This window comes from Staurois parvus, unplaced genomic scaffold (assembly GCF_062004578.1).
Source record: "Staurois parvus isolate SC_StPar_1 unplaced genomic scaffold, SC_StPar_1.0 ptg001352l, whole genome shotgun sequence".
Classification (NCBI taxonomy): Eukaryota; Metazoa; Chordata; class Amphibia; order Anura; family Ranidae; genus Staurois; species Staurois parvus.
In genome coordinates, this window is record NW_028319148.1 from 1,295,176 (window position 1) to 1,320,566 (window position 25,391).

The 25,391-nt window shown below is 44.5% G+C and overlaps 1 protein-coding gene across 1 annotated transcript in view; it reads right to left on the reverse strand.

The window, feature by feature from the left end:
- LOC149436678 (uncharacterized) overlaps positions 1-24,895 on the reverse strand; it is a 37,685-nt gene extending 12,790 nt beyond the window's left edge. Inside the window, exons 1-3 of the mRNA XM_089661580.1 lie at positions 24,770-24,895; positions 13,122-13,487; positions 2,333-2,662 (exon numbers count right to left, since the gene is read on the reverse strand). Of these exons, the coding sequence (XP_089517706.1) occupies positions 2,333-2,662; positions 13,122-13,487; positions 24,770-24,806 (733 nt within the window). The 5' untranslated portion in view covers positions 24,807-24,895. The remainder of the gene's footprint in view (positions 1-2,332; positions 2,663-13,121; positions 13,488-24,769) is intronic.
- Between the last annotated feature and the right edge of the window lie 496 nt (positions 24,896-25,391).

The following is a 25,391-nucleotide window of genomic DNA, read 5'->3' on the forward strand; positions in this document are numbered from 1 at the left end:
TGCCCAGAGGTATATGTATGGGGTTGATTCCTCTGGGGTAGATGGGATAAACTATAGGGCGTGTAAATTGGGATGGAGAGTATCCAGGACGGGTGACAGCATAAGGCTGCTTTGGTTGTGGCAGGCAGAGTCACTTTTTTCTTTTTAATTTGGGGGGGGGGCAATTTTTGTGTTGCCTAGGGCAGCACAAAAACAACATACATCACTGAGTAAAACAGCACACAGGTAACCCTTTGATCACCCCAGATGTTAACCCCTTCCTATCCAATGTCATTAGTACAGTGTCAGTGCTTTTTATTTGCACTGATCACTGTATTGGTGTCACTGGGGATGTCAGTGGCAGTTAGTCAGTTCTCCCCCAGTGTCAGAATTCCCGCCGGAGTCCCGCTATAAGTCGATGATCGCTGCCATTACTAGTAGAAAAAAAAAATCCAGTATCTATACTGCCAGTTGTAAACGCTATAACTTTCAAATAAACCAATTAATTTACATGTATTGGGATTTTTTTTTAGCAAAGACACGGAGAAGAATACATTTTGGCCTAAATTTTGACGAAATTTGATTTTTAAAATTTTTAACTAGATATGTTTTATAGCAAAAAGTCAAAAATATTGCTTTCTTTTTCACAATTGTCTGTCTTTTTTTGTTTATAGCGCAAAAAATAAAAATCGCAGCAACAAACAAATACAGGATGTTTGATCCTGTCTTCTCTGCCCCTCCTCTTGTTCAAATGTTCATGCTGATAAGACAGACTCAACCCCTAGCCTTCTGCACATGCTGTTTGTGTGTATTGCTAGATAGGTTTTTCATTTTTTTTCATGGGAGAGTGCATGTGATCTGTCTGGACAGTTCTGATTGGCCCTGTGCTGAAGTCAGGGGTTCTGCAACCTCCTAGAGCAGAAAGAAAACTCCTTCTACAAGCTTTAACCAGTGCTCTGCTGGACACTCATTGAAGTGACAAGACTATATATATACTGCTGATGAGAAAAGGTATTTAGCAGTTTATATTTACTAAAATAATTGCACTTCCATGTTGCGTGTACTGTGGGAGAGCAGATATAGTGAATGCAGGGTCCTGGGAGACCAGATATAGTGAATGCAGGGTCCGGGGAGAGCGGATATAGTGAATGCAGGGTCCGAGGAGACTGGATATAGTGAATGCAGGGTTCGGGGAGAGCGGATATAGTGAATGCAAAGTCCGGGGGAAGCAGTTATAGTGAATGCTGGGTCTGGGGAGACCGGATATAGCGAATGCAGGGTCTGGGGAGACCGGATATAGTGAATGCAGGGTCCGGGGAGACTGGATATAGTGAATGCAGGGTCCGGGGAGACCAGATATAGTGAATGCGGGGTCCGGGGAGACCAGATATAGTGAATGCGGGGTATGGGGAGACCAGATATAGTGAATGCAGGGTCCGGGGAGACCAGATATAGTGAATGCAGGGTCCGGGGAGACCAGATATAGTGAATGCAGGGTCCGGGGAGACCAGATATAGTGAATGCAGGGTCCGGGGAGACCAGATATAGTGAATGCAGGGTATGGGGAGACCAGATATAGTGAATGCAGGCTCCGGGGAGACCTGATATAGTGAATGCAGGCTCCGGGGAGACCTGATATAGTGAATGCAGGGTCCGGGGGGACCAGATATAATGAATGCAGGATCCTGGGAGACCAGATATAGTGAATGCAGGGTCTGGGGAGACCGGATATAGTGAATGCAGGGTCCGGGGAGACCAGATATAGTGAATGCAGGGTCCAGAGAGATCAGATATAATGAATGCAGGATCCTGGGAGACCAGATATAGTGAATGCAGGGTCCCGGGGAGACCAGATATAGTGAATGCAGGGTCCGGGGAGACCAGATATAGTGAATGCAGGGTCCGGGGAGACCAGATATAGTGAATGCAGGGTCCGGGGTTTAGTAACACTTTACATAACATGCTTGTGGGATGCCTGTAAGCTGCATGTGCTTTTCATGGTCCATGCCTATCAGAATTTGGGGGTGCTGTACAAGGAAGGGGGGCAGCCAAGCCTCTCATGTTGCAAGGCACCTTATCCCACAGTTGAAGAATCCCTCCTTTCCTCTGGGACATTGCATTCTGACAACAGAATTTGCTGCTCGGATCTATGGGTGCAGTAACTCTACAGGGTTAGGCAAAAACTTCTGACTTTCTCTGACTTATCTCTCCGGCGTATCTCTTCTGGTTTAGTGAGTCAGAAAATCTGACGCCAACGGCTCAGCATAACAGTGAGGCTGCTGGACTGGCAGAGCGGTCAGCAATGGCATCCTCTACTGTTCTCTGTGTTAGTACAATGTGTGCTATGGTTTACCTGCAATGATCAGCCTTGTAAACTGTTCGCTTCGCAGTGATTTTTGTGCGCTAGAGACAACACAGCAATAACTTCGATGATGATTTAGATGAATATTATGAATATGCAGCGAGATGTCTTGGGTGAAATTGACCAGAGAGTACCAGCCCTCTTGATGTGATCCATTTGTTCGGAGTACGGGTGTATGAGTACATATGTTAGTTGCTCTGTCTGCAAAATACCAGCTGACAAATGTAATCTTCGTGGTGTCCTTGGAGTAATAACACGGGATGATGACCTCTTCTCCTGAAACAGCCATCAGTTCATCCAGCTGAGTGACGTATTCTGTATCTGAACAAAGAAAATTTGTTAGAGGGGGTATATAGGTACAGTTGTGTTCAAAATAATAGCAGTGTGTTGAAAAAAGTGAATAAAGCTCAAAATCCTTCTAATAGCTTTTATTTCCATCCACACAAATGCATTGGGAACACGACACATTCTATTCCAAATCAAAACATGAAGAAAAATAGATCAAATTTGTGTTGTTCCTCTAAAAAAAGTGAAGAAAAGGGAATATTAGACGGTTCAAAAAAATCGCAGTGTTTGTATTCTTCTTTACAAACTCAAACATTCACTATATAAACTGAAAAATGTTTGAAGATTTTGCTTTCCTTTGAATGACTTCATGAATATTTGGTTGTAGTCGCACTGTTTCTGAGAACTGCTGTACATCTGTGTTGCATGGAGTCACCCAACTTCTGGCCCCTGTGATCAGGTATTCCAGCCCAGGATGATTGGACGACATTCCTCAGTTCTTCTCTATTTCTTGGTTTTGCCTCAGAAACGGCATTTTTGATGTCACCCCACAAGTTTTCTATTGGATTAAGATCCGGGGATTGGGCTGGCCACTCCATAACGTCCATCTTGTTGGTCTGGAACCAAGATGTTGCACGTTTACTGGTGTGTTTGGGGTCGTTGTCTTGTTGGAACACCCATTTCAAGGGCATTTCCTCTTCAGCATAAGGCAGCATGACCTCTTCAAGTATTCTGATGTATTCAAACTGATCCATGATCCCTGGTATGCGATAAATAGGCCCAACACCGTAGTATGAGAAACATCCCCATATCATGATGCTTGCACCACCATGCTTCACTGTCTTCACAGTGTACTGTGGCTTGAATTCAGTGTTTGGGGGTCGTCTGACAAACTGTCTCCAGCCACTAGACCCAAAAAGAACAATCTTACTTTCATCAGTCCACAAAATGTTGCGCCATTTCTCTTTAGGCCGGTCAATGTGCTCTTTGGCAAATTGTAACCTCTTCAGCACATGTCTTTTTCCCAACAGTGGGACTTTGCGGGGGCTTCTTGCAGATAGCTTGGCTTCACATAGGCGTCTTCTAATTGTAACAGTCCTCACAGGGAACGTCACACCTTCTTTCATCTTCCTGGAGCTGATTGTTGGCTGAGTCCGCGCCATTTTGGCTATTCTTCTATCCATTCCAATGGTAGTGTTCACTTTCTTCCAGGTTTTGGTTGCCATTTTAAAGCATTTGCGATCATTTTAGCTGAGCAGCCGATCATTTTCTGCACTTCTTTATATGTTTTCCCCTCTCCAATCAACTTTTTAATCAAGGTACGCTGTTCTTCTGAACAATGTCGGGAACGACCCATTTTCCTCAGAATTTCAGAGAGAAATGCACTGTAACCAGCATGTACAACATTTACTGCCTCCCTTCCTTAAATAAGGGCAATAATTGCCACCTGTTTTTCAAAGAATGAATGACCTCACTAATAGAACTCCACACTGCTAGTATTTTGGACATGCCCCTTTCAATGAGTGATTCAATGACACAGAATCAGCAGCATGCATGTCATGACTGTTGGGTCTGTTGGATTTCTATTACTCTACTACACCTGCTAGGAAATTATTTGCCATGTAGAGATATCATTTCTACCAAAAACAGTGATTGATCCGGTTAGTGATGTCTGACTGCTATTATTTTGAACACAACTGTAGCATATTGTTTATAGAGCTCAATAGCTTAAAGTGAAATGCACACACACACAAATGAGCAAAAACTCCTCCTCTTCCTTGCACTGTAAATTGATTAGAATATATATATATATATAGAGCGCTATTTTTACACACTATTTTCGGCTACTGGGGTGTGATGGATTCACGTACCTTACTTGTGAGCCTGACGGCAGGAGGAAGGCCTCTCGTACAGCTCCGGCTCGAGGGCCACTGAAGGTGGAACAGCAACCACAAGAGCACAGCGGGGTATGAGTGCCTGTTCAGTCCTGTAGTCTGTGCAGGAATTGCTGGCACTTCGCTGGGAGATGGAATGGCAGAGAAAGCTGGCAGCAGAGCAGGCAGGCAATGAAACAAGCTGCTAGCAGACTGTATGCAGGGTCAGACAGGCCGGGTCGGTAACAGATAAGCAGATCAGACATGAACGGCAGGCAGAAGAATGGTCGGGTCACAAACCAGGGTCAGTGTTGGTGAGAGCAGATCAGGCAGAGTCAGAAGGCAGAGTCCAGGAAACAAGCTGGGGTCAATCACAGGAACAGGAATAAGGGAGGGGGAACTGCAGATCAGACAGCACAGGCTAATAGTGCTGCTGGGTTTAAATAGTCTGATTGGCGCCAACATTAGCAACAGGCTGTCGCGTATGTGCGTGTGCGAACGCAAATGTACACGACTATGTGTAGCAGAACGGGCCCTCGTACATCTGCGCCACTGTGCACTATGACGAGCATCTTCCTGACAGATGGCGTCACCTGTATGTATTTAGGAGCAGAGTCCTTATAATCTGTGTGATCAGGACAAGATCTCTAACAAACGCTAGTGCCTCCACTCAATTGGGGATTGTGGATAACAAGTGAAATCCCAACTGAGAAATGTATCATCCACATAGACAGTAATCCACACAGCAGTGTATATGAAAGTCCATGTATTGAAGAAATTACATTCAGTGAACCATCCAACATAAAGTATCTTCCAAACAAGACCATTAAAGCATTAACAGTCTTTTTTGCATGTCTCAGTGAGGGGAGGCTGCAACACTTACAGTCTGAGCTCTCTCTCTGCCGGAAATCCCCACACCTCTCTTTTCCACAAGTGCTCGCTCTGATGACCTCATCCTCAGTGCCCAGAGAGCATAGCAGCCATATTGGAAAAGGGCAAAAGAAACACTGCATAATAGAAGTACACACTGGAAAATGGGCAAAGAAATTATTACATCACTATATATATTTAATAATAAACAAGTTATACTTACTTGCGTCTTGCAATGGAATTGTACAGAGCTCCCCAGGTCTGCTTCTTCTTGGGACCCCTGCTGGCACGCCTGGCTTCCCCTCTTCACTAAGGTGAACTTATCCTTTAAGGCAGGGAGTCTCCAAACTTTCTAAACGAAGGGCCAGTTTACTGTCCTTCAATCATTAGAGGGGACCAGACTGTGGCCAACCGGAGTAGAAAAAGTGCTGGTGTCATTGGCAGTAAAAAATGCCCCATGACTGGTGACAGTGGGAGGAATAGTGCCCCATCATTGGTATCAGTGGGGGGAATAGTGCCCCATCATTGTTATCAGTGGGAGGAATAGTGCCCCATCATTGGTATCAGTGGGAAGAATAGTGCCCCATCATTGGTATCAGTGGGAGGAATAGTGCCCCATCATTGGGGTCAGTGGGAGGAATAGTGCCCCATCATTGGGGTCAGTGGGAGGAATAGTGCCCCATCATTGGGGTCAGTGGGAGGAATAGTGCCCCATCATTGGTGTCAGTGGGAGGAATTGTGCCCCATCATTGGTATCAGTGAAAGGAATAGTGCTCCATCATTGGTTTCAGTGGGAGGAATAGCGTCCCATCATTGGTATCAGTGGGAGGAATAGCGCCCCATCATTGGTATCAGTGGGAGAAATAGTGCCCCATCATTAGTATCAGTGGAAGGAATAGTGCCCCATCATTGGTGTCGGTGGGAGGAATAGCGCCCCATCATTGGTATCGGTGGGAGGAATAGCGCCCCATCATTGGTATCGGTGGGAGGAATAGCGCCCCATCATTGGTATCGGTGGGAGGAATAGTGCCCCATCATTGGTATCGGTGGGAGGAATAGCGCCCCATCATTGGTGTCGGTGGGAGGAATAGCGCCCCATCATTGGTGTCGGTGGGAGGAATAGCGCCCCATCATTGGTGTCGGTGGGAGGAATAGCGCCCCATCATTGGTATCGGTGGGAGGAATAGTGCCCCATCATTGGTGTCGGTGGGAGGAATAGTGCCCCATCATTGGTGTCGGTGGGAGGAATAGTGCCCCATCATTGGTATCGGTGGAAGGAATAGTGCCCCATCATTGGTATCGGTGGGAGGTATAGTGCCCCATCATTGGTGTCGGTGGGAGGAATAGCGCCCCATCATTGGTGTCAGTGGAAGGAATAGCGCCCCATCATTGGTGTCAGTGGAAGGAATAGCGCCCTATCATTGGTGTCAGCGGAAGGAATAGCGCCCCATCATTGGTATCAGTGGGAGAAATAGCGCCCCATCATTGGTGTCGGTGGGAGGAATAGCGCCCCATCATTGGTGTCGGTGGGAGGAATAGCGCCCCATCATTGGTGTCGGTGGGAGGAATAGCGCCCCATCATTGGTGTTGGTGGGAGGAATAGCGCCCCATCATTGGTATCGGTGGGAGGAATAGTGCCCCATCATTGGTGTCAGTGGGAGGAATAGCGCCCCATCATTGGTGTCAGTGGAAGGAATAGCGCCCCATCATTGGTGTCAGTGGAAGGAATAGCGCCCCATCATTGGTGTCAGTGGGAGGAATAGTGCCCTATCATTGGTATCAGTGGGAGGAATAGTGCCCATCATTGGTGTCAGTGGAAGGAATAGTGCCCTATCATTGGTGTCAGTGGGTTGCTGATATAGATGGCCTCTAGTCTTGTAGAGGTCTCATCTTTACCACGAGAGTCTTTAGTAATTGTGGACTTGCATCAGCTACAGGACCTACAGGTGCTTTATCAACACAGGGGGGCGCTGCAACCCTCCCCCCCACATGTCCATTGTGTCCACCGGACACAGCAGAATGAGAAACCCGGTGATCATGTGATTGCTATTCGATTACATGATCACAATGACAACAAATCTTTTATGAATCAATTTTCATAAAAGGTTTGCTCTTGTTCCTGGGGATCTGAGATTAGTCCACAGCCCTCACATGGCACATGGGGCCAATCACTTCACTCTGTATCATGTGACCAAGTGGAGCCAATCACAGATCACTGTATTTTGAACTGGCACAAACTTAACTCATTCATGAGAGTTCAAAGCAAGTTTTAATAATTTTCATTGCTCCGGCAATGCAAAGTGTAAAAAAAAAATTCCTAATCACCCCCCCCCCAAAGTAGTACAATGTTACTATGGTAACATCGCACTACTCTGATGAAAGTATTTTTTTTAAATTGTAAAAAAAAAAAAATGATTAAAATAAAACCTGTTTTCAAAAAATTATTGAGAGAAATTTTAATGATTTTTTTTTTGCAACGACTTACTACCCACCAACAATGTGCGGTCAAGTGGCAGCTCTGGACAAAGCGATGTAATCTTATGTTGCTTTCTATTTCTGGGTGTGTGTGTGCCCCCCACTGCCCCCTATGCTGTCCAGGGAGAGAAGAGAGAACACGGCACTGAGCAGAACCACTACATTGTAGACACGTTAGATTATTATTATTATTATTATTATTATTATACAGTATTTATAAAGCGCCAATAGTTTGCTCAGCGCTGTACATTACAAAGGGGGACAGAACATGTGACAGAACAATACCAATACAATGCAAAACATGAGGGGATCGAGGGCCCTGCTCCTTGGAGCTTACAATCTAGGAGGGAGGGGATGGTGGCACAGGAGGAGATAGCTGTGGGGGATGGGGTGGTAGGAAGAGTGGAGGAGGTCGGCAAGTTAGCAGGGGGTGGGGTAGGCTTCCCTGAAGAGATGGGTTTTCAGGGTGCGCCTAAAGGAGAAGAGAGTAAGTGATATTCTGATGGGTTGGGGCATGGAGTTCCAGAGGATGGGTGACACCCTGGAGAAGTCCTGGAGGCGGGCATGGGAGGAGGAGACCAGGGAACTAGAGAGAAGGAGGTCTTGTGAGGAGCGGAGTGTGCGTGTTGGGTGGTACTTGGACATTAGGTCAGTGATGTAGTTCGGGGCAGTATGGTGGACGGCATTGTACGTCAATGTTAGGATTTTGAATTTGATCCGTTGCGCAATCGGAAGCCAGTGGAGGGATTGGCAGAGGGGGTGGTGGAAATGGAGCGGTTGGAAAGGTGAATGAGTCTGGCAGCCGTATTCAGGATCGACTGAAGCGGGGATAGCCAGCGGCGAGGCAGGCCAGCGAGGAGGGAGTTGCAGTAATCGAGTCGTGATATGAGGGAGTGGAGGAGCTGTTTAGTGGTTTCTGGGGTTAGTGGCCTAGCCAGTCTCCAGATCTCAACCCCATAGAAAACCTTTGGAGGGAGTTGAAAGTCCGTGTTGCCCAGCGACAGCCCCAAAACATCACTGCTCTAGAGGAGATCTGCATGGAGGATGGGCCAACATACCAGCAACAGTGTGTGCCAACCTTGTGAGGACTTACAGGAAACGTCTGACCTCTGTCATTGCCAACAAAGGATATATAACAAAGTATTGACATGAACTTTTGATATTCACCAAATACTTATTTTCCACCATAATTTGCAAATAAATTCTTTCCAAATCAGCCAATGTGATTGTCTGGATTTGTTTTCTCATTTTGTCTCTCATAGTTGAGGTCTACCTATGATGCCAATTACAGGCCTCTCTCATCTTTTTAAGTGGGAGAACTTGCACAATTGGTGGCTGACTAAATACTTTTTTGCCCCACTGTATATCTTATCAAACAACTGGGCAATATATTGTGATTTTTGTACATTCAAATTCCAAAAAATTTGCGTTTGAAAGATCGCTGCGCAAATACTGTGTGACATAAAAAATGTCAATACCCACTGTTTTATTCTCCAGTGCCTCTGCTTTAAAACAATATACACTGTTTGGGGGTTCAAAGTATTTTTCTAGCAAAAAAATTTTTTTCAAGTAAACAAAAAGTATCAGAAAAGGCTTGGTCTTCAAGTGATTAGAAGAGTGGGTGATGTGTGGCAAAAGCTTTAATGTTCTGAAATGCCAGAATAGTAGAAGCACCCCTCCCCCCTAATGATCCCTTTTTCGAAAGTAGTCACTCCAAGGTATTTGTTTGGAGGTATGGTATGTATTTTGTAGATCTCATTTGTTGCCACAAGTTTTTGGAAAACGAAGAAAGAAAACAAAAATGTATTTTTTCATGTCTTTTTTTCTTTTTCAAAACCCTGTGAAAAAATTGATACTGCAAAATACTCACCATGTTCCTTATCAAATTCTTTGGGGTGTCTACCTTCCAAAAAGGGGTCATTTGTTCTGCCCTGGCATTTTAGCACCTCAAGAAATATGAAAAGCAGTCAGAAAGTAAAAGCTGCGTAAATTTCAATATATATACCATAGTTTGTAGATGCTATAACTTTCACACAAACCAATTAATATACACATATCGGGCTTTTTTTTTTTAACCAAAGACATTTTTTTTCAAACTTTTTGGTCTTTTTTTGTTTATATCACAAAAAAATAAAAAACCCATTGGTGATCAAATATCACCAAAAGAAAGTTCTATTAGTATCAAAAAAAGAACATAAATTTCATTTGGGTACAACATTGCATGACCGTGCAATTACCAGTTGAAATAGCGCAGAGCTGAATAGCAAAAAAAAAATGGCCTGGTCATTAAGGGGGCACATCTTCCGAAAGGCAAGGTCAAGTTACCGTATTTTTCGCTCCATAAGACGCACCTGACTATAAGGCGCGCCTAGGTTTTAGAGGAGAAATTAAGAAAAAAATATTCTGAACCAATGGACTGTGGACACAGTACAGGAGATGACCAGAGACTGCGGACACAGTACAGGAGATGACCAGGGACTGCGGACACAGTACAGGAGATGACCAGGGACTGCGGACACAGTACAGGAGATGACCAGGGACTGCGGACACAGTACAGGAGATGACCAGGGACTGCGGACACAGTACAGGCGATGACCAGAGACTGCGGACACAGTACAGGCGATGACCAGGGACTGCGGACACAGTACAGGCGATGACCAGGGACTGCGGACACAGTACAGGAGATGACCAGGGACTGCGGACACAGTACAGGAGATGACCAGGGACTGCGGACACAGTACAGGAGATGACCAGGGACTGCGGACACAGTACAGGAGATGACCAGGGACTGCGGACACAGTACAGGAGATGACCAGAGACTGCGGACACAGTACAGGAGATGACCAGGGACTGCGGACACAGTACAGGCGATGACCAGGGACTGCGGACACAGTACAGGCGATGACCAGGGACTGCGGACACAGTACAGGCGATGACCAGGGACTGCGGACACAGTACAGGCGATGACCAGGGACTGCGGACACAGTACAGGCGATGACCAGGGACTGCGGACACAGTACAGGCGATGACCAGGGACTGCGGACACAATACAGGCGATGACCAGGGACTGCGGACACAGTACAGGAGATGACCAGGGACTGCGGACATAGTACAGGAGATGACCAGGGACTGCGGACACAGTACAGGCGATGACCAGGGACACAGTACAGGCGATGTGGCCTGACACAAACAGAGACCCTAACTAACTAACTATAGGCCTGTCTCAGTCCTATAGGCGCCAACACTGAAATGAGGTGCGTGCACGATCTTACCGACCCGGGTCTGCTTTGTGTAAGCTGGTGACTCTGAACAGAACCAATGTCTCTCCACCAAGCATGCGATGTCACAGTATGTATATTGCTTAATTCCTCAGCTTCCCATCAGTTTCCTGGCCACAATTTTCCTTTCTTTGAACAGGGTTAGCATCTTGAACACCATCAGCTTCACTCAACTGAATTTCTGATTATGGAGGGCTGTCCTCACATCTGCATGGCATCGGATTCTCAGATCACACAGCCCCCCTTCTCTCTCTCAAGCATGGCTGCTCTCCTCTCCTTTTCCTGTTCACTTCCCAAGTCTAAAACCCCACCTCTTCATGAATATAGAAATCTCTATGCAGTCTGAGGCTGTGTTAGAAAAAACAGTGACATCTTGTGGCTAAACTGCAGAATGTCAGTCAGAACATTTTTAATTTACTTCCACAAGTGTTCAAACAATGAAAGCTGTTTCCCCATCTCACACGGTCACACTACAGGAGATGACCAGAGACTGCGGACACAGTACAGGAGATGTATATTATATAGGGCGCACTTGTTGGAGCCCAACCTCTGTAGCTGTAAGATAAAGGTGCCAGATGGATGTCAGGGATGGATGGATGGATGGGAGCAGTAACACTGAGGCAGCTCTTCTTAGAGTGGAAGCAAGGCTCTAATGCAGTAACAAGAAAAAGAGGAAGGCGCCTCTAAGTGCAGAAGGGATGACCAGAGACTGCGGACATAGTACGAGGGATGACCAGAGACTGCGGGCATAGTACGGGGGATGACCAGAGACTGCGGGCATAGTACGGGGGATGACCAGAGACTGCGGGCATAGTACGGGGGATGACCAGAGACTGCGGGCATAGTACGGGGGATGACCAGAGACTGCGGGCATAGTACGGGGGATGACCAGAGACTGCGGGCATAGTACGGGGGATGACCAGAGACTGCGGGCATAGTACGGGGGATGACCAGAGACTGCGGGCATAGTACGGGGGATGACCAGAGACTGCGGGCATAGTACGGGGGATGACCAGAGACTGCGGACATAGTACGGGGGATGACCAGAGACTGCGGACATAGTACGGGGGATGACCAGAGACTGCGGACATAGTACGGGGGATGACCAGAGACTGCAGAAGGTACAGGGGATGACCAGAGACTGCGGACATAATACGGGGGATGACCAGAGACTGCGGACATAGTACGGGGGATGACCAGAGACTGCGGACATAGTACGGGGGATGACCAGAGACTGCAGAAGGTACAGGGGATGACCAGAGACTGCAGAAGGTACAGGGGATGACCAGAGACTGCGGACACAGTACAGGAGATGACCAGAGACTGCGGACACAGTACAGGGGATGACCAGAGACTGCGGACATAGTACAGGAGATGACCAGAGACTGCGGACACAGTACAGGGGATGACCGGAGACTGCGGACACAGTACAGAGGATGACCGGAGACTGCGGACATAGTACAGGAGATGACCGGAGACTGCGGACATAGTACAGGAGATGACCGGAGACTGCGGACATAGTACAGGAGATGACCGGAGACTGCGGACATAGTACAGGAGATGACCGGAGACTGCGGACATAGTACAGGAGATGACCGGAGACTGCGGACATAGTACAGGGGATGACCAGAGACTGCGGACACAGTACAGGGGATGACCAGAGACTATGGACCTTTGGGGAGGGAGGGGGAGCGGGCTTCTCACGCAGGCACAGTGGGCAACCGGCTGTCACAGATGCTGGCGTGGGAAGACTGCGCAGCGCTGGACTGGAGAACAGGTAAGGTCCTGCTGCAGAGAAGAGCTGAGCGGCCGGCCCGGTATTCTGACACGGTGTCGGCGACGGAAATACCGGACCGGCCACTCCATATTCACTCCATAAGACGCGCTGACATTTTCCCCCCTTTTTTGAGGGAAAAAAGTGCGTCTTATGGAGCGAAAAATATTTCCTGAAAAGTGAACAAATTGTTGGCTGTTAGAAATAAATCAAAAAATATTTACCTGTAAATTGCAGAAGAGTCCCATATGTATTCCACCATGTAGATTTATGTTTAGTATTGTTCTGTAGGCAGCAAAACGTAGGCCCATCTGTTGGTTCCAGTCCTGTAATTGTGATATATTCTGTTCTGTTCCTGTTGGGATCCTTCTCTCTGTAGAGTCTTCCTTTATATTTCTCTGTAACATCTCCCGGAGGGGAGAGGATCTTCTTGGTAGATCCGCAATAATGTCCATCTGCCTCCCCCCAAACGATCTGTTTATCTTCACCCAGCTCCAGACCGGAGTATGAACACAAAATGGTAACAGAACCTCCAGGTTGCACTGTTTGAGTTCTCAGCTGATAAATACACTTTGAAGATTTTGCGATCCCTAAAATGAGCAGACGAGGCAATGTGTTAAAAGGAATGTATAGTCCTGTCAATGATTTTTCAGATGCACATGTAGAAGAGATCTACTGAATGTCAATGATTTTATCAATGTGTGATAATTCCTAAGGTTCCAAAAAAATTGTATAGGTTGTAATTATATAGGTACACGGGGGCAGCCATATTTGTGTATTACCCATAGACCTTTGTAGGGCTACATGATGGTTTTGATTTACTGCTCCTTCTCATAATGTATATGTATGGGCTGCAAATGTAGCACTGCCCCCTTAGGGGTCACTGAGTTTGAGGTCCCCCTATAATCCTTCACAACCAGGCAACATGCATTTTTTTCAGACCTTGCACACAGGAGGCAGTAAGCAGTCCGTGAGCTTGTTTTTTGGGTTTTTATTAGGGGTATTGAACTTGGATAGGGTTGAGGGGTGTCTGGGATGTCCAAGAGAACTGTAACTGAGGGCAACACCTGAATAACTATTTACAAGTCTCTACAACAGATCTCTTCTTGGAGAGCTCTCCAGCTTCTCCTGGTGTACCACCCCAGACCCCAGATGAATCCTCATCTCATCCAGCTGTATTGAGGGAATCCTTGAGCAACGGGTCCCAGAATCTGTTGCTTTAAAGTGGTAGTAAACCACGTCCATTAAAAAAAAAATACCCTGCAAGGTAAAGACATAATGTGCTAGTATGCAGTAGGTCACGATGATGTCACTCCTACACATGCGCACGGAAGTCTCGGGACACAGCACGGATTCGCCATTCCTTCAGAGCGCATGTGTCGGCTGCAAAAAAACTTGAATATCTCCTAAATGCTCCACGTTTAGGAGATATGCATTTTACCTACAGGTAAGCTTTATTATAAGATTACCTGTAGGTAAAAATATACAAAGTGGGTTTACTTCCACTTTAAATGCACAGCTCCAGAACGAGGATAGTTAGGTTTCCCACCAGAATGCCCTCTCCCCTTATCTGGCCCAAGGTGTGTAGGATTACTCACTGTTCCTCGCCTACAAGCTGGTTGGGTTGTTAGCTGCCTTCAGGCCTCCATCTTGTCTGACTCCTTCCTTGGCTCTACAGGTGGTCCTCTCTCTGTGGACCAGTGAGGTCAAGTGATCCACCCTTCCAGCTTCTGCCTGTAGGTAGGCACCTTCCCACTGGGCCCCCCTCCCAGGCTCCTGCATCTAGCCTCTCACTCCATCTTCCACACTTTTCCTGCTGCTGAGGCTCAGTTATACTTAAGGGCTGTCCTGACCCCATGCCAAGTGTTCTGCTGGGGAGTGGTCAGGATCCCTTAAGAAGTATAATTGTAAAGCAGTGCAGCGCTATAAATACCCTATCCACATACTTAAATAAAAAACCAATAAATGGCACAAGTGCTGTGAATCCTCCCAGTATTATAAGTCCGTCTTGTTAAGTGAACCAAACACACAAAAATCATGCAGGTGCTCCCAGCTAAAATGTGAATCCACAAAGACAGGGGTGCCCCCTCACCTTCCTGCCCAGGCCCCACAGGACCAATGAGCCAGACAATTGCCTCTTAGGTAATCCTCCCACAACACCTTGGGGGTCTCTTCAGCAATGGTGGTGGTACTTCCTCCTCTGATGGGTCCTGATTTCCACTAGGTTCCTCCAGATATTTGATACGCACTTACTCCATAAATACCCCACATAGGACAAAAAAGATCCACATAGTGTAAAACTGCAAACCTTTTAATAAAGCCACACTGGTAGTACTACTCACATTTGCGTGGTTGAACATACGCATTTGCACCACACCATGGGTGTACTGGCCTGTGTGGATCCTCACTAGGAAGGTGGACCAAGATGGCGCCGACGCCGGAAATGACCTCACCGCGCGGTCCGTTAGGCTCCTCCCACTGGCGTATCTATGCGTTACGTCACGGTTGATAGCACGTGACTTCCGCAGGATATACGCCTACTATGGGCCTGGTCTCTGCTTTTATCCTCTCAGCCACTCAATTGACAGAGGAAGGGGCGGTAACCACACGGCCATATTGTTGGAGTCCGACTTCCTATCTATTATGCGGACATCTACGGGTGCAGCCTAAGCTCTACCCTTACTCCAAGTGTTAGAAAATGGTTAAAAAGAATACAGGGGAAAAAACTAACATACTTTATTAATACCCTGTATCTAGGCAATAGGACTAATTGTAAAATACTTTAAAAACTAAATGGTTTACTCAATTAAACTGGTAAGTAAACGCCACTAATACATGTGACATGTAATGTTATAGGGACCCAGGGTATTAATAAAGTATGTTTGTTTTTTCCCCTGTATTCTTTTTAACCATTTTCTAACACTTGGAGTAAGGGTAGAGCTTAGGCTGCACCCGTAGATGTCCGCATAATAGATAGATAGATAGGCGTATATCCTGAGGAAGTCACGTGCTATCAACCGTGACGTAACTCACCCCCACTCACTGCCTTCTAGAAACTTCTCGAATCTCTAGAACAGGGGGAGGCATCAGGAAACTGATCTGCAGAGCTCTCAGCTATGTCCTAAGAAGACCTGGCTGACTCATGCCCAGGCTGCTACTTAGCCTTCCTCTCTAGAAAACCTAGCTAACTAGTGGGGTGCTATACAAACAACAGAATATTTCCCAGCACATTTACCAGCTACCTTGCCACAAAACCCAATTAACCCCGCATTTGTTGCAGGCAAGCTGGTAAGTGTGCTGGGAAATTTCTAATGTGAAAAGCCTCTTCCATGTGCACCGTAGTGTAGAGGCTAGTTATAGATTGGGGTGGTTACCATTTATCTGCATATTTATGGGTTGGCCAACTCACAAAAAACAATGCACTCCTTGTGTGGCTGATCTTACTTTGATGGCTTTAGGAATGGAGGCAGAGTGACTACAAATTCAGTGCTTTCTCGCTCTAGTCAAATATCTCAATTTATTACAATAACAATAATAAAACGCAAAGTCACAACAAGAATTGTTACATCAAACAGTGCAGTAGTAGCTCAATATATGAATTCACTGAAAATACCCTGTGCTATGCCTTTACATAGATATAGTTGATGTAAAGCCTGCCGCCAGCCAAAACTTATTTTACTGAACAGAGTTGAGAAGGTTTAGAACCGTTGCCTGGTTTTCAGTGTTGTCCCCATTCTGGCAACAGCCAAGCAATCATTTGCCCCAGAACTTGGTTTATGCAGCTTTTTACTGAGTTTGTTATTTAATGAAAAATACTACGGGGCTGTACTAAGTGCTTCCTGGCTAGGGATGAGCCAAACTTATCTACATAATTGGTTCAGTGTGACTTAAGGCAGTTTTGGCAAACATTACTAAAGTTCTGGTAATGAATCCATTCTTGTGAACTACTATGGTGTATTCTATAAATAAAAATATTTTGAGTGAATATATAAAAAATTTGGTTGTTAATAAAATTCCACCAAAAAAATGTAATTTAATAAATTGAGTGGAGTAAATGCAATAAATAAAATAAATAAACTGGTGTGTGAAATATTTAATATTTAAATAAAATGAGTGAGTCGCCTACACTACTGTCACTATAAATGAATCAAGAAAACAAGGCGTCGCGCTCCACTGACAATAATTAAGATGTGAAATATATAAACATACCTAAATAAGAATAAATGAAAAAGATATACATTTATATAGTGAGGAACAGAAGTATTTGAACATCCTGCGATTTTGCAAGTTCTCCCACTTAGAAATCATGGAGGGGTCTGACATTCACATTGTAGGTGCATTCCCACTCTGAGAGACAGAATTTAAAAAAAAAATTCAGGAAATCCCATTGTATGATTTGTAAAGAATGTATTTGCCTTGCACTGCTGAACAGAAGTATTTGAACACCTGAGAAAATCCGTGTTAATATTTAGTACAGAAGTCTTTGTTTGCAATTCCAGAGGTCAGACGTTTCCTGTAGTCCTTGGCCAGGTTTGCACTGCAACAGGGATTTTGGCCAACTCTTCCACACAGATCTCCTCTAGATCTGTCAGGTTTCGGGGCTGTCGCTGAGCAACACAGAGTTTCAGCTCCCTCCAAAGATGTTCTATTGGATTTAGGTCTGGAGACTGGCTAGGCCACTCCAGAACCTTGATATGCTTCTTACGGAGCCACTCCTTGGTTATCCTGGCTGTGTGCTTCGGGTCGTTGTCATGTTGGAAGACCCAGCCACGACCCATCTTCAATGCTCTGACAGAGGGAAGGAGGTTGTTGCTCAAAATCTCACAATAAATGGCCCCATTCATCCTCTCCTTAATACAGTGCAGTCATCCTGTCCCCTTCTCAGAAAAGCACCCCCAAAGCCTGATGTTACCACCCCCATGCTTCAGAGTAGGGATGGTGTTCTTGGGATGCAACTCATCCTTCTTTTTCCTCCAAACATGACGAGTGAAGTTTAGTATGGTGACATATGGTGTGGTGGTGATCAGGGACACTGTGACTTTGTTGCACTGGTATGGAGACATATGGTGTACTGGTGATCAGGGACACTGTGACTTTGTTGCACTGGTATGGAAATGTATGGTGTGGCGGTGATCAGGGACATTGTTGCACTGGTATGGCAATGATCAGGGACACTGACATGGGGACACTGTACTGCGAATGCATGGACTGGCTGCACTGGCAAAGTGACATTAGAGCAGCCAGCGTCTCTAATCACTAACCCCAGCAGTACAATCACACCTAGTGACACTGCACCTCTCTGGTGACTCAGTTAATTGATCCAATTAACCTACCAGAATGTCTTTGGAGTAAACTGGAGTACCCAGAGGAAATCCATGCAGGCACAGGGAGAACATGCAAACTCCAGGCAGGTGGTGCCATGGTTGGGATTTGAACCAACAACCCCAGTACTCCCAGGCAGAAGCACTAACCATTTAGTCACTGTGCTCTTTATATAAAGGTCTTAAACAGCAAGTGGTTAAAGTGTGCTCATTAGGTGATCAATATACATGGGGGGTTTTTAACAAGCTTTGTAGCCGACCCCTACCTTTTGTTGCCCTGAAGAAATATCTGTTCGTTTCATCGTGTCCTTTGATGTCAATATTTCTCCCTGTGCTTTATGGAAAAGATGCTTTCCCTATATAGGCTGCCAGACACCTAACTGCATCCCCTTTGAGGGGGCACATGCTTCTAAATGTTACAGAAAGTTCTAGACTAATGTGAGACCTTCACAAATATACATAAAAATAAAATACAATATTCTATACACATCGATATATCAATATATATCTTAAAAGATTTTTTTTATTTTTTTTACAAAAAAACATATTGAGTTACTCCAAATATGTATATCTTGATCATATAAAAAAAAAGAAAAAAAATTCCAGTGCACTGTGCAATATTGTGATCATAGATCAAAAACCGGATCAGAACCAGGTACAATCATATATTTATTTATGTTTTCTAAAATGCCTTGCAACATTGTGAACATATGTAAAAAAAATGAGGAAGTCCATTAGACCACTTTGCTGCAAATGTTTCCTGTGGTTTGACAGAGGAAAGCAGGAAGGCCTCTTGCACACGGTACTGATGTTTGAGCATCAGCATTTCTGGATGTCATTTATTACAGGTACTTGTATAGTGCTGTCAATTTTGTACATATATATTGTACATTCACATCAGTCCCTAACCCTCAAGGGGCGTACAATCTAAGGTCCCTAACCCTCAAGGGGTGTACAATCTAAGGTCCCTAACCCCCAAGGGGCGTACAATCTAAGGTCCCTAACCCCCAAGGGGCGTACAATCTAAGGTCCCTAACCCTCAAGGAGCGTACAATCTAAGGTCCCTAACCCTCAAGGGGCGTACAATCTAAGGTCCCTAACCCTCAAGGGGCGTACAATCTAAGGTCCCTAACCCTCAAGGGGCGTACAATCTAAGGTCCCTAACCCTCAAGGGGCGTACAATCTAAGGTCCCTAACCCTCAAGGGGCGTACAGTCTAAGGTCCCTAACCCTCAAGGGGCGTACAATCTAAGGTCCCTAACCCTCAAGGGGTATACAATCTAAGGTCCCTAACTCACATTCATATACTAGGGCCAATTTAGGCAGGATCCAATTAACCTACCAGCATGTCTTTGGAGTGTGGGAGGAAACTGGAGTACCTGGAGGAAACCCCACAGGTACAGGGAGAGCATGCAAGCTCCAGGCAGTACTGTGGTTGGGATTCAAACCAATGACCTGAGTACTGCCAGGTGGAAGTGCTAACCATTTAGCCACTGTGCTGCCCATAGTTCCAATGTTTGTTTTGTGCATATTTGCATGTATGCTCATTCACACGTGCAATACACCCCTATGCAAAATCCAGTACCATTTATACCCATATGTGCATATATACACCCATATACCCGTATTTGCTCATACTGGCCAGGAAAGCAGATTTTTCTATTTTATTAACTCACGAATACGCAGTGCTTGTTTATGTGCCTGTGTGTACAGACACATTGTAAACAATGGGCTACATTTTAGATCAGTAAAAAAAATCTCTGTACTGAGCTTTTTCTAGCTGCAGCGTGTTCTCTCCACCAATTATAAATGTGTAAAAGGACTACAGTACACCTCCTCACTGGATTTATCATCTCCTTATATTAATAAGTGGGTTTTTAATAGCCTTTTTAATGCTGTGCCATCCACCCAGCAAAGTGGTCCTCTCCTCTCAACTCCGTATTGATTGTGCAATCTCTTGCCTACTGAACCTTCCAGGCTTCCTCTTCCAGCTCCACAACCAGGGAATAAAACCTCAACAATCCAAAAATAATGCAGTACCCCCACTTCTGCTCTGGTCTGGAAGATTTACTCCCCCCCCCCCCCCGACCAGGCCATTTTTGTGCATTACGTTAACTGACAATTGCACGGTCATGCAACGCTGTGCCTAAATTAAATTTATCTCCTTTATTTCCCACAAATAAATCTTTTTTTGGTGGTATTTAATCACCTTTGCTGTTTTTTACTTTTTGCATTACAAACAAAAAAAGGGTGACAATCTTGAGAAAAAAATATAATTTTCTACTATAAAACATTCAATAAAAAAATTTAAAAATCAAATTTCTTCATAAATTTAGGCCAAAATGTATTTTGGTAAAATATCCCAATAAGTGTATATTGATTAGTTTGTTCCATAGTTCCATAGTTAGTCTGGCTGAAAAAAGACAAAAGTCCATCCAGTTCAACCATAAAAAAAAGTTATAATCCTACACCCCCATCCAGAGGAAGGCAAAAGAAAAAACCCAGCAAAGCATGATCCAATTTGCTCCTGCTGGGAAAAAAAAATCTTTCCTGATCCCCTGGATCAACTATACTAGTAATGGCGGTGAACAGTGACTTATAGCAGGACTGCGATATGGTAGCGGACATTTTTACACTAACTGCCACTTTGTGGGAACCAGTGACACTAATACGGTGATCAGTGTTAAAAATATACACTGAACTCTGTATTTATGGCACTGGTTGGGAAGGGGTTAACATCTAGGGTGATCAATGGGTTACCTGTATGCCTAGCTACAGTATGTGCTTGGTGTACACTAGGTGGTGCTTGTACTAGGGGAAGTGATGGATCGTGTTCTCAGCTCTGCTCTGGCACACAATCAATCACTCCCTCCTGTCAGAACAGAGCTCTGCCTATGTAAACATAGGCAGAGTTCTGTTCCTCCCTGCTCGACGATCCCATGGGTGCTGACGAACATCCATTTTCCGGGACTTGGAGATTGGCTTTTGCTGTGACAGTTCACTGCTGGGTTTTAGAATAGGTGCAGGAACCTTTTTCCTGTAGGAAATGCAGGCACAGCAGCCCATTCAAATAAAAGGGCTGCCATGTCGGTGCAAAGGAGGCTCGCTGCGCCACTTAGGTGTGAACCTAGGTCATGTGTTCCTTTTGGCAGAAGTGACGTCATGGATTGCACAGCATTTAAAAGGCTATTACAGACCCATCTATTATTTTAAGAGGTCAATAAATTTGGTGAGTTTATCACATAGTGGGCACTTTAGGAGAATGCAAAGAGAAGGAGGAGGTGTAGTGTAGTCTTATTACAGGTTTCAGATTGGTGGAGAGCACACTACTTTTACTGATTTATTCTGTCATAGCATAGAAAGAATCTGCAGCACAATGATCTGATGGACTTCTCTGCTTTTCTGGACACTTATAGCACGTGATTTTTTCTTTTTACATATGACAAAAATTCTGCAGAAATGCATGTCTAACAAATGATGACTGATCTGCATGTTCATGAGGGAAATAAGGATTTGATCCCCTTCACAAAACATGACTTAGTACTTGGTGGCAAATCCCTTGTTGGCAATCACAGAGGTCAGATGTTTCCTGTAGTTGGCCCCCAGATTGGCACACATCTCAGGAGGAATTTTGGCCCACTCCTCTTGGCAGATCCTCTCCAAGTCATTAAGGTTTGGTGGCTGACGTTTGGCAACTTGAACTTTCAGCTCCCTCCACAGATTTTCAATCGGATTAAGGTCTGGAGACTGGCTAGGAAACTCCAGGACCTTAATGTGCTTCTTCTTGAGCCTCTCCTTTGTTGCCTTGGCCGTGTGTTTTGGGTCATTGTCATGCTGGAACACCCATCCATGACCCATTTTCAATGCTCTGGCTGAGGAAAGAAAGTTCTCACCCAAGATTTGACGGTACATTTCCCCGTCCATCGTTCCTTTGATGCGGTGCAGTTGTCCTGTCCCCTTAGCAGAAAAACACCCCCAAAGCAGAATGTTTCCACCACCATGTTTGACAGTTGGGATGGTGTTTTTGGGGTCATAGGCAGCATTCCTCCTCCTCCAAACACGGCGAGTTGAGTTGATGCCATCTGACCACAACACTTTCAATCAGTCCTCCTCTGCATCATTCAGATGTTCAGTGGCAAACTTCAGACGGGCCTGGACATGTGCTTTCTTGAGCAGAGGGACCTTGCGGGCACTGCAGGATTTCAGTCCTTGTCGGCGTAGTGTGTTACCAATTGTTTTCTTGGTGGCTGTGGTCCCAGCTGCCTGGAGATCATTGACAGGATCCTCACGTGTAGTTCTGGGATGATTCCTCACTGTTCTCATGATTATTGACACTCCACGAGGTGAGATCTTGCATGGTGCACCAGACCTAGGGAGACTGACACTTGTTTTGTGTTTCTTCTATTTGTGAATGATTGCACCAACTGTTGTCACCTTCTCACCAAGCTGCTTGGTGATAGTTTGGTAGCCCAGTCCAGCCTTGTGTAGGTCTACAATCTTGTCCCCGACATCCTTGGACAGCTCATTGGTCTTTGCCATGGTGGAGAGTTTGAAATCTGATTGTTTGATTGCTCCTGTGGACAGGTGTCTTTTATACAGGTAACAAAATGAGATTAGCAGCACTCCCTTTAAGAGACTGCTTCTAATCTCAGCTTGTTATCTGTATGAAAGACACCTGGTAGCCAGAAATCCTGCTGAATGATAGGGGATCAAATACCTATATCCCTCATGAACATGCAGATCAGTCATCATTTGTTAGACATGCATTTCTTTTGAATTTGTTGTTGCTATTCTGTCTCTCAGTGTTACAATACACCGAACATTCGATTATTAGATTGATCATTTCTTTGTGAGTGGGCAAACAATCAAAATCAGCAGGGGATCAAATACATATTTCCTTCACTGTGTGTGTATATATAAATATATATATATATATATATATATATATATATATATATTATTGCATGTTGAAATGTGTTTTTTATATATTACAAAATATCTGAAAAATATTTTTTAAAATATATATATTTTAAATATATTCTTCAGATTTTTTTAAACATATAAAAAAGTCATTTTAGCATATATTTGTACATATATTTGTAAATGCATTCCAAAAATGTAGATTTGTATTTTTTAAGATGTACTGTATAATAAAAATGTATGTTTAAAAATATTTTTAATATATTTTGTAATAAAAACGCATTTCAACATACAGTGTGTTCACACACACACACATATAATTTATATATATTTTTTTTAAATCTAATGAATATGGCCAAAATTGTAGTATTTCAAATAAATTTTTCTTCCATATGGGAGACGTCTGGGAAAATCAGTCAATCACACAGACAGGAAATGACAGTTCTGAAAGCCTTCTATAAACCAATGTACAGAATGCCTCCAGGTTGCCATATTACGTTGAGTTTTACAGAATATTACAATGGCTGCAGATTGAAAAAGTTATTTATTATTGCTTGTGTAGCAAGTATATATGCAATTTTTTTTTAATTTGCTAAAAGTTTTCCATTAAAGTGGAGTTATCCTTTAAATACATGTTCTCCCTGTGCCTGCGTGGGTTTCCTCTGGGTACTCTGATTTCCTCCCACACTCCAAAAACATGCTGGTAGGTGAATTGGCTCCTGTCTAAATTGTCCCTAGTATGTGTATGTATGAATGTAAGTTAGGGACCTTAGATTGTACGCCCCTTAAGGGTTAGGGACCTTAGATTGTACACCCTTTAAGGGTTAGGGACCTTAGATTGTACGCCCCTTGAGGGTTAGGGACCTTAGATTGTACACCCCTTGAGGGTTAGGGACCTTAGATTGTACACCCCTTGAGGGTTAGGGACCTTAGATTGTACACCCCTTGAGGGTTAGGGACCTTAGATTGTACACCCCTTGAGGGTCAGGGACCTTAGATTGTACACCCCTTGAGGGTTAGGGACCTTAGATTGTACACCCCTTGAGGGTTAGGGACTGATATGAATGTACAATATATATGTAAAGCGCTGTGTAAATTGATGGCGCTATATAAGCAGGGGTGTAGATAAGGAAGGGGTCAGGGGGGTCTGAACCCTTCCCCAGAGGACATTTTCCAACCATCCCTGCAGCCCTTGAAATTTTTACTCGCCCGCGAGCTGTAAAAATGCAGCTCAGCTGCGAGCTGAACCCCCCGCCCCACCAGAAAAAAATTTTATCTACAGCCCTGTATATAAGTGCCTGTAATAAATAAAAATAAATATATATTTCATGTGAAAACAAAAACACCGAAATTATACCCATGCAATAATATTTCTTGAGAAATTTGTCAGTTCACACTTCTAAGAAGATGAGAGATGGCAGTTTAAGTCTGTTCATAGCTATGAACGGTCTTGAACTGCCATTTCTCATCTTCTTATATTTCGTGTGAAAACAAAAAAAAACCAATAAAACACTGAAATTATACCCAAGCAATTCTAAATAGCTATAATTTACTGCTGCAATCCCTCCTGTGCCCAGACCGACCACAAATTAGATACGAATAATAACTTTTATAATTGGTTTTAGCACTTACCTAGGAAGGACAGACTGATGAAGATGAAGAGTCTCATCTCTCCTTCCAGGGTGCGGTAGCTGGATGGCGGAGGATGTGTGGTCACTGGTGGACGGTCTGAATGTATTCTAGTTTATAGACAGAGGATATGAGCGCACCACAAAGTGTATAAAAAGCAGAAATCATTTTAAAGAAATAGGAAGAATGTTTTACGGAAGAAGATAAAAGAAAGCCACGACAAACCTAGAAATATCAATTCATAAGTAGAATGTCACTTTCTGCAGGAGGATACATTTTATGTCAAAGTGTTTTTGCAAGGATAGCCCATTTGTTTGTCCTGAAGATACTTTCTAATAGGAGGCTTACAGAATATGTAAACCCAGCATTTCCTATGTCTGATTGTACCATGTACTTGTATGAAAAAGTCTCCTTTACTCTTTGTGTTGCTTCCTTTTTGTGAAATCCCTGGTGTTCCTTCCAGTCCCTCTGATTTCCAAATAAAAACTGTCCACACTAGGCACGAGAGTACAGCATGGCCAGGTCTCTAGCTATGCTGGAAAATCCAATGATCCAACTTGTTCTGATACCCCCCCTTCACAGCCATTTACTAAGAGGATCAGTGTTCTACTGTTTCTCCTCTCCT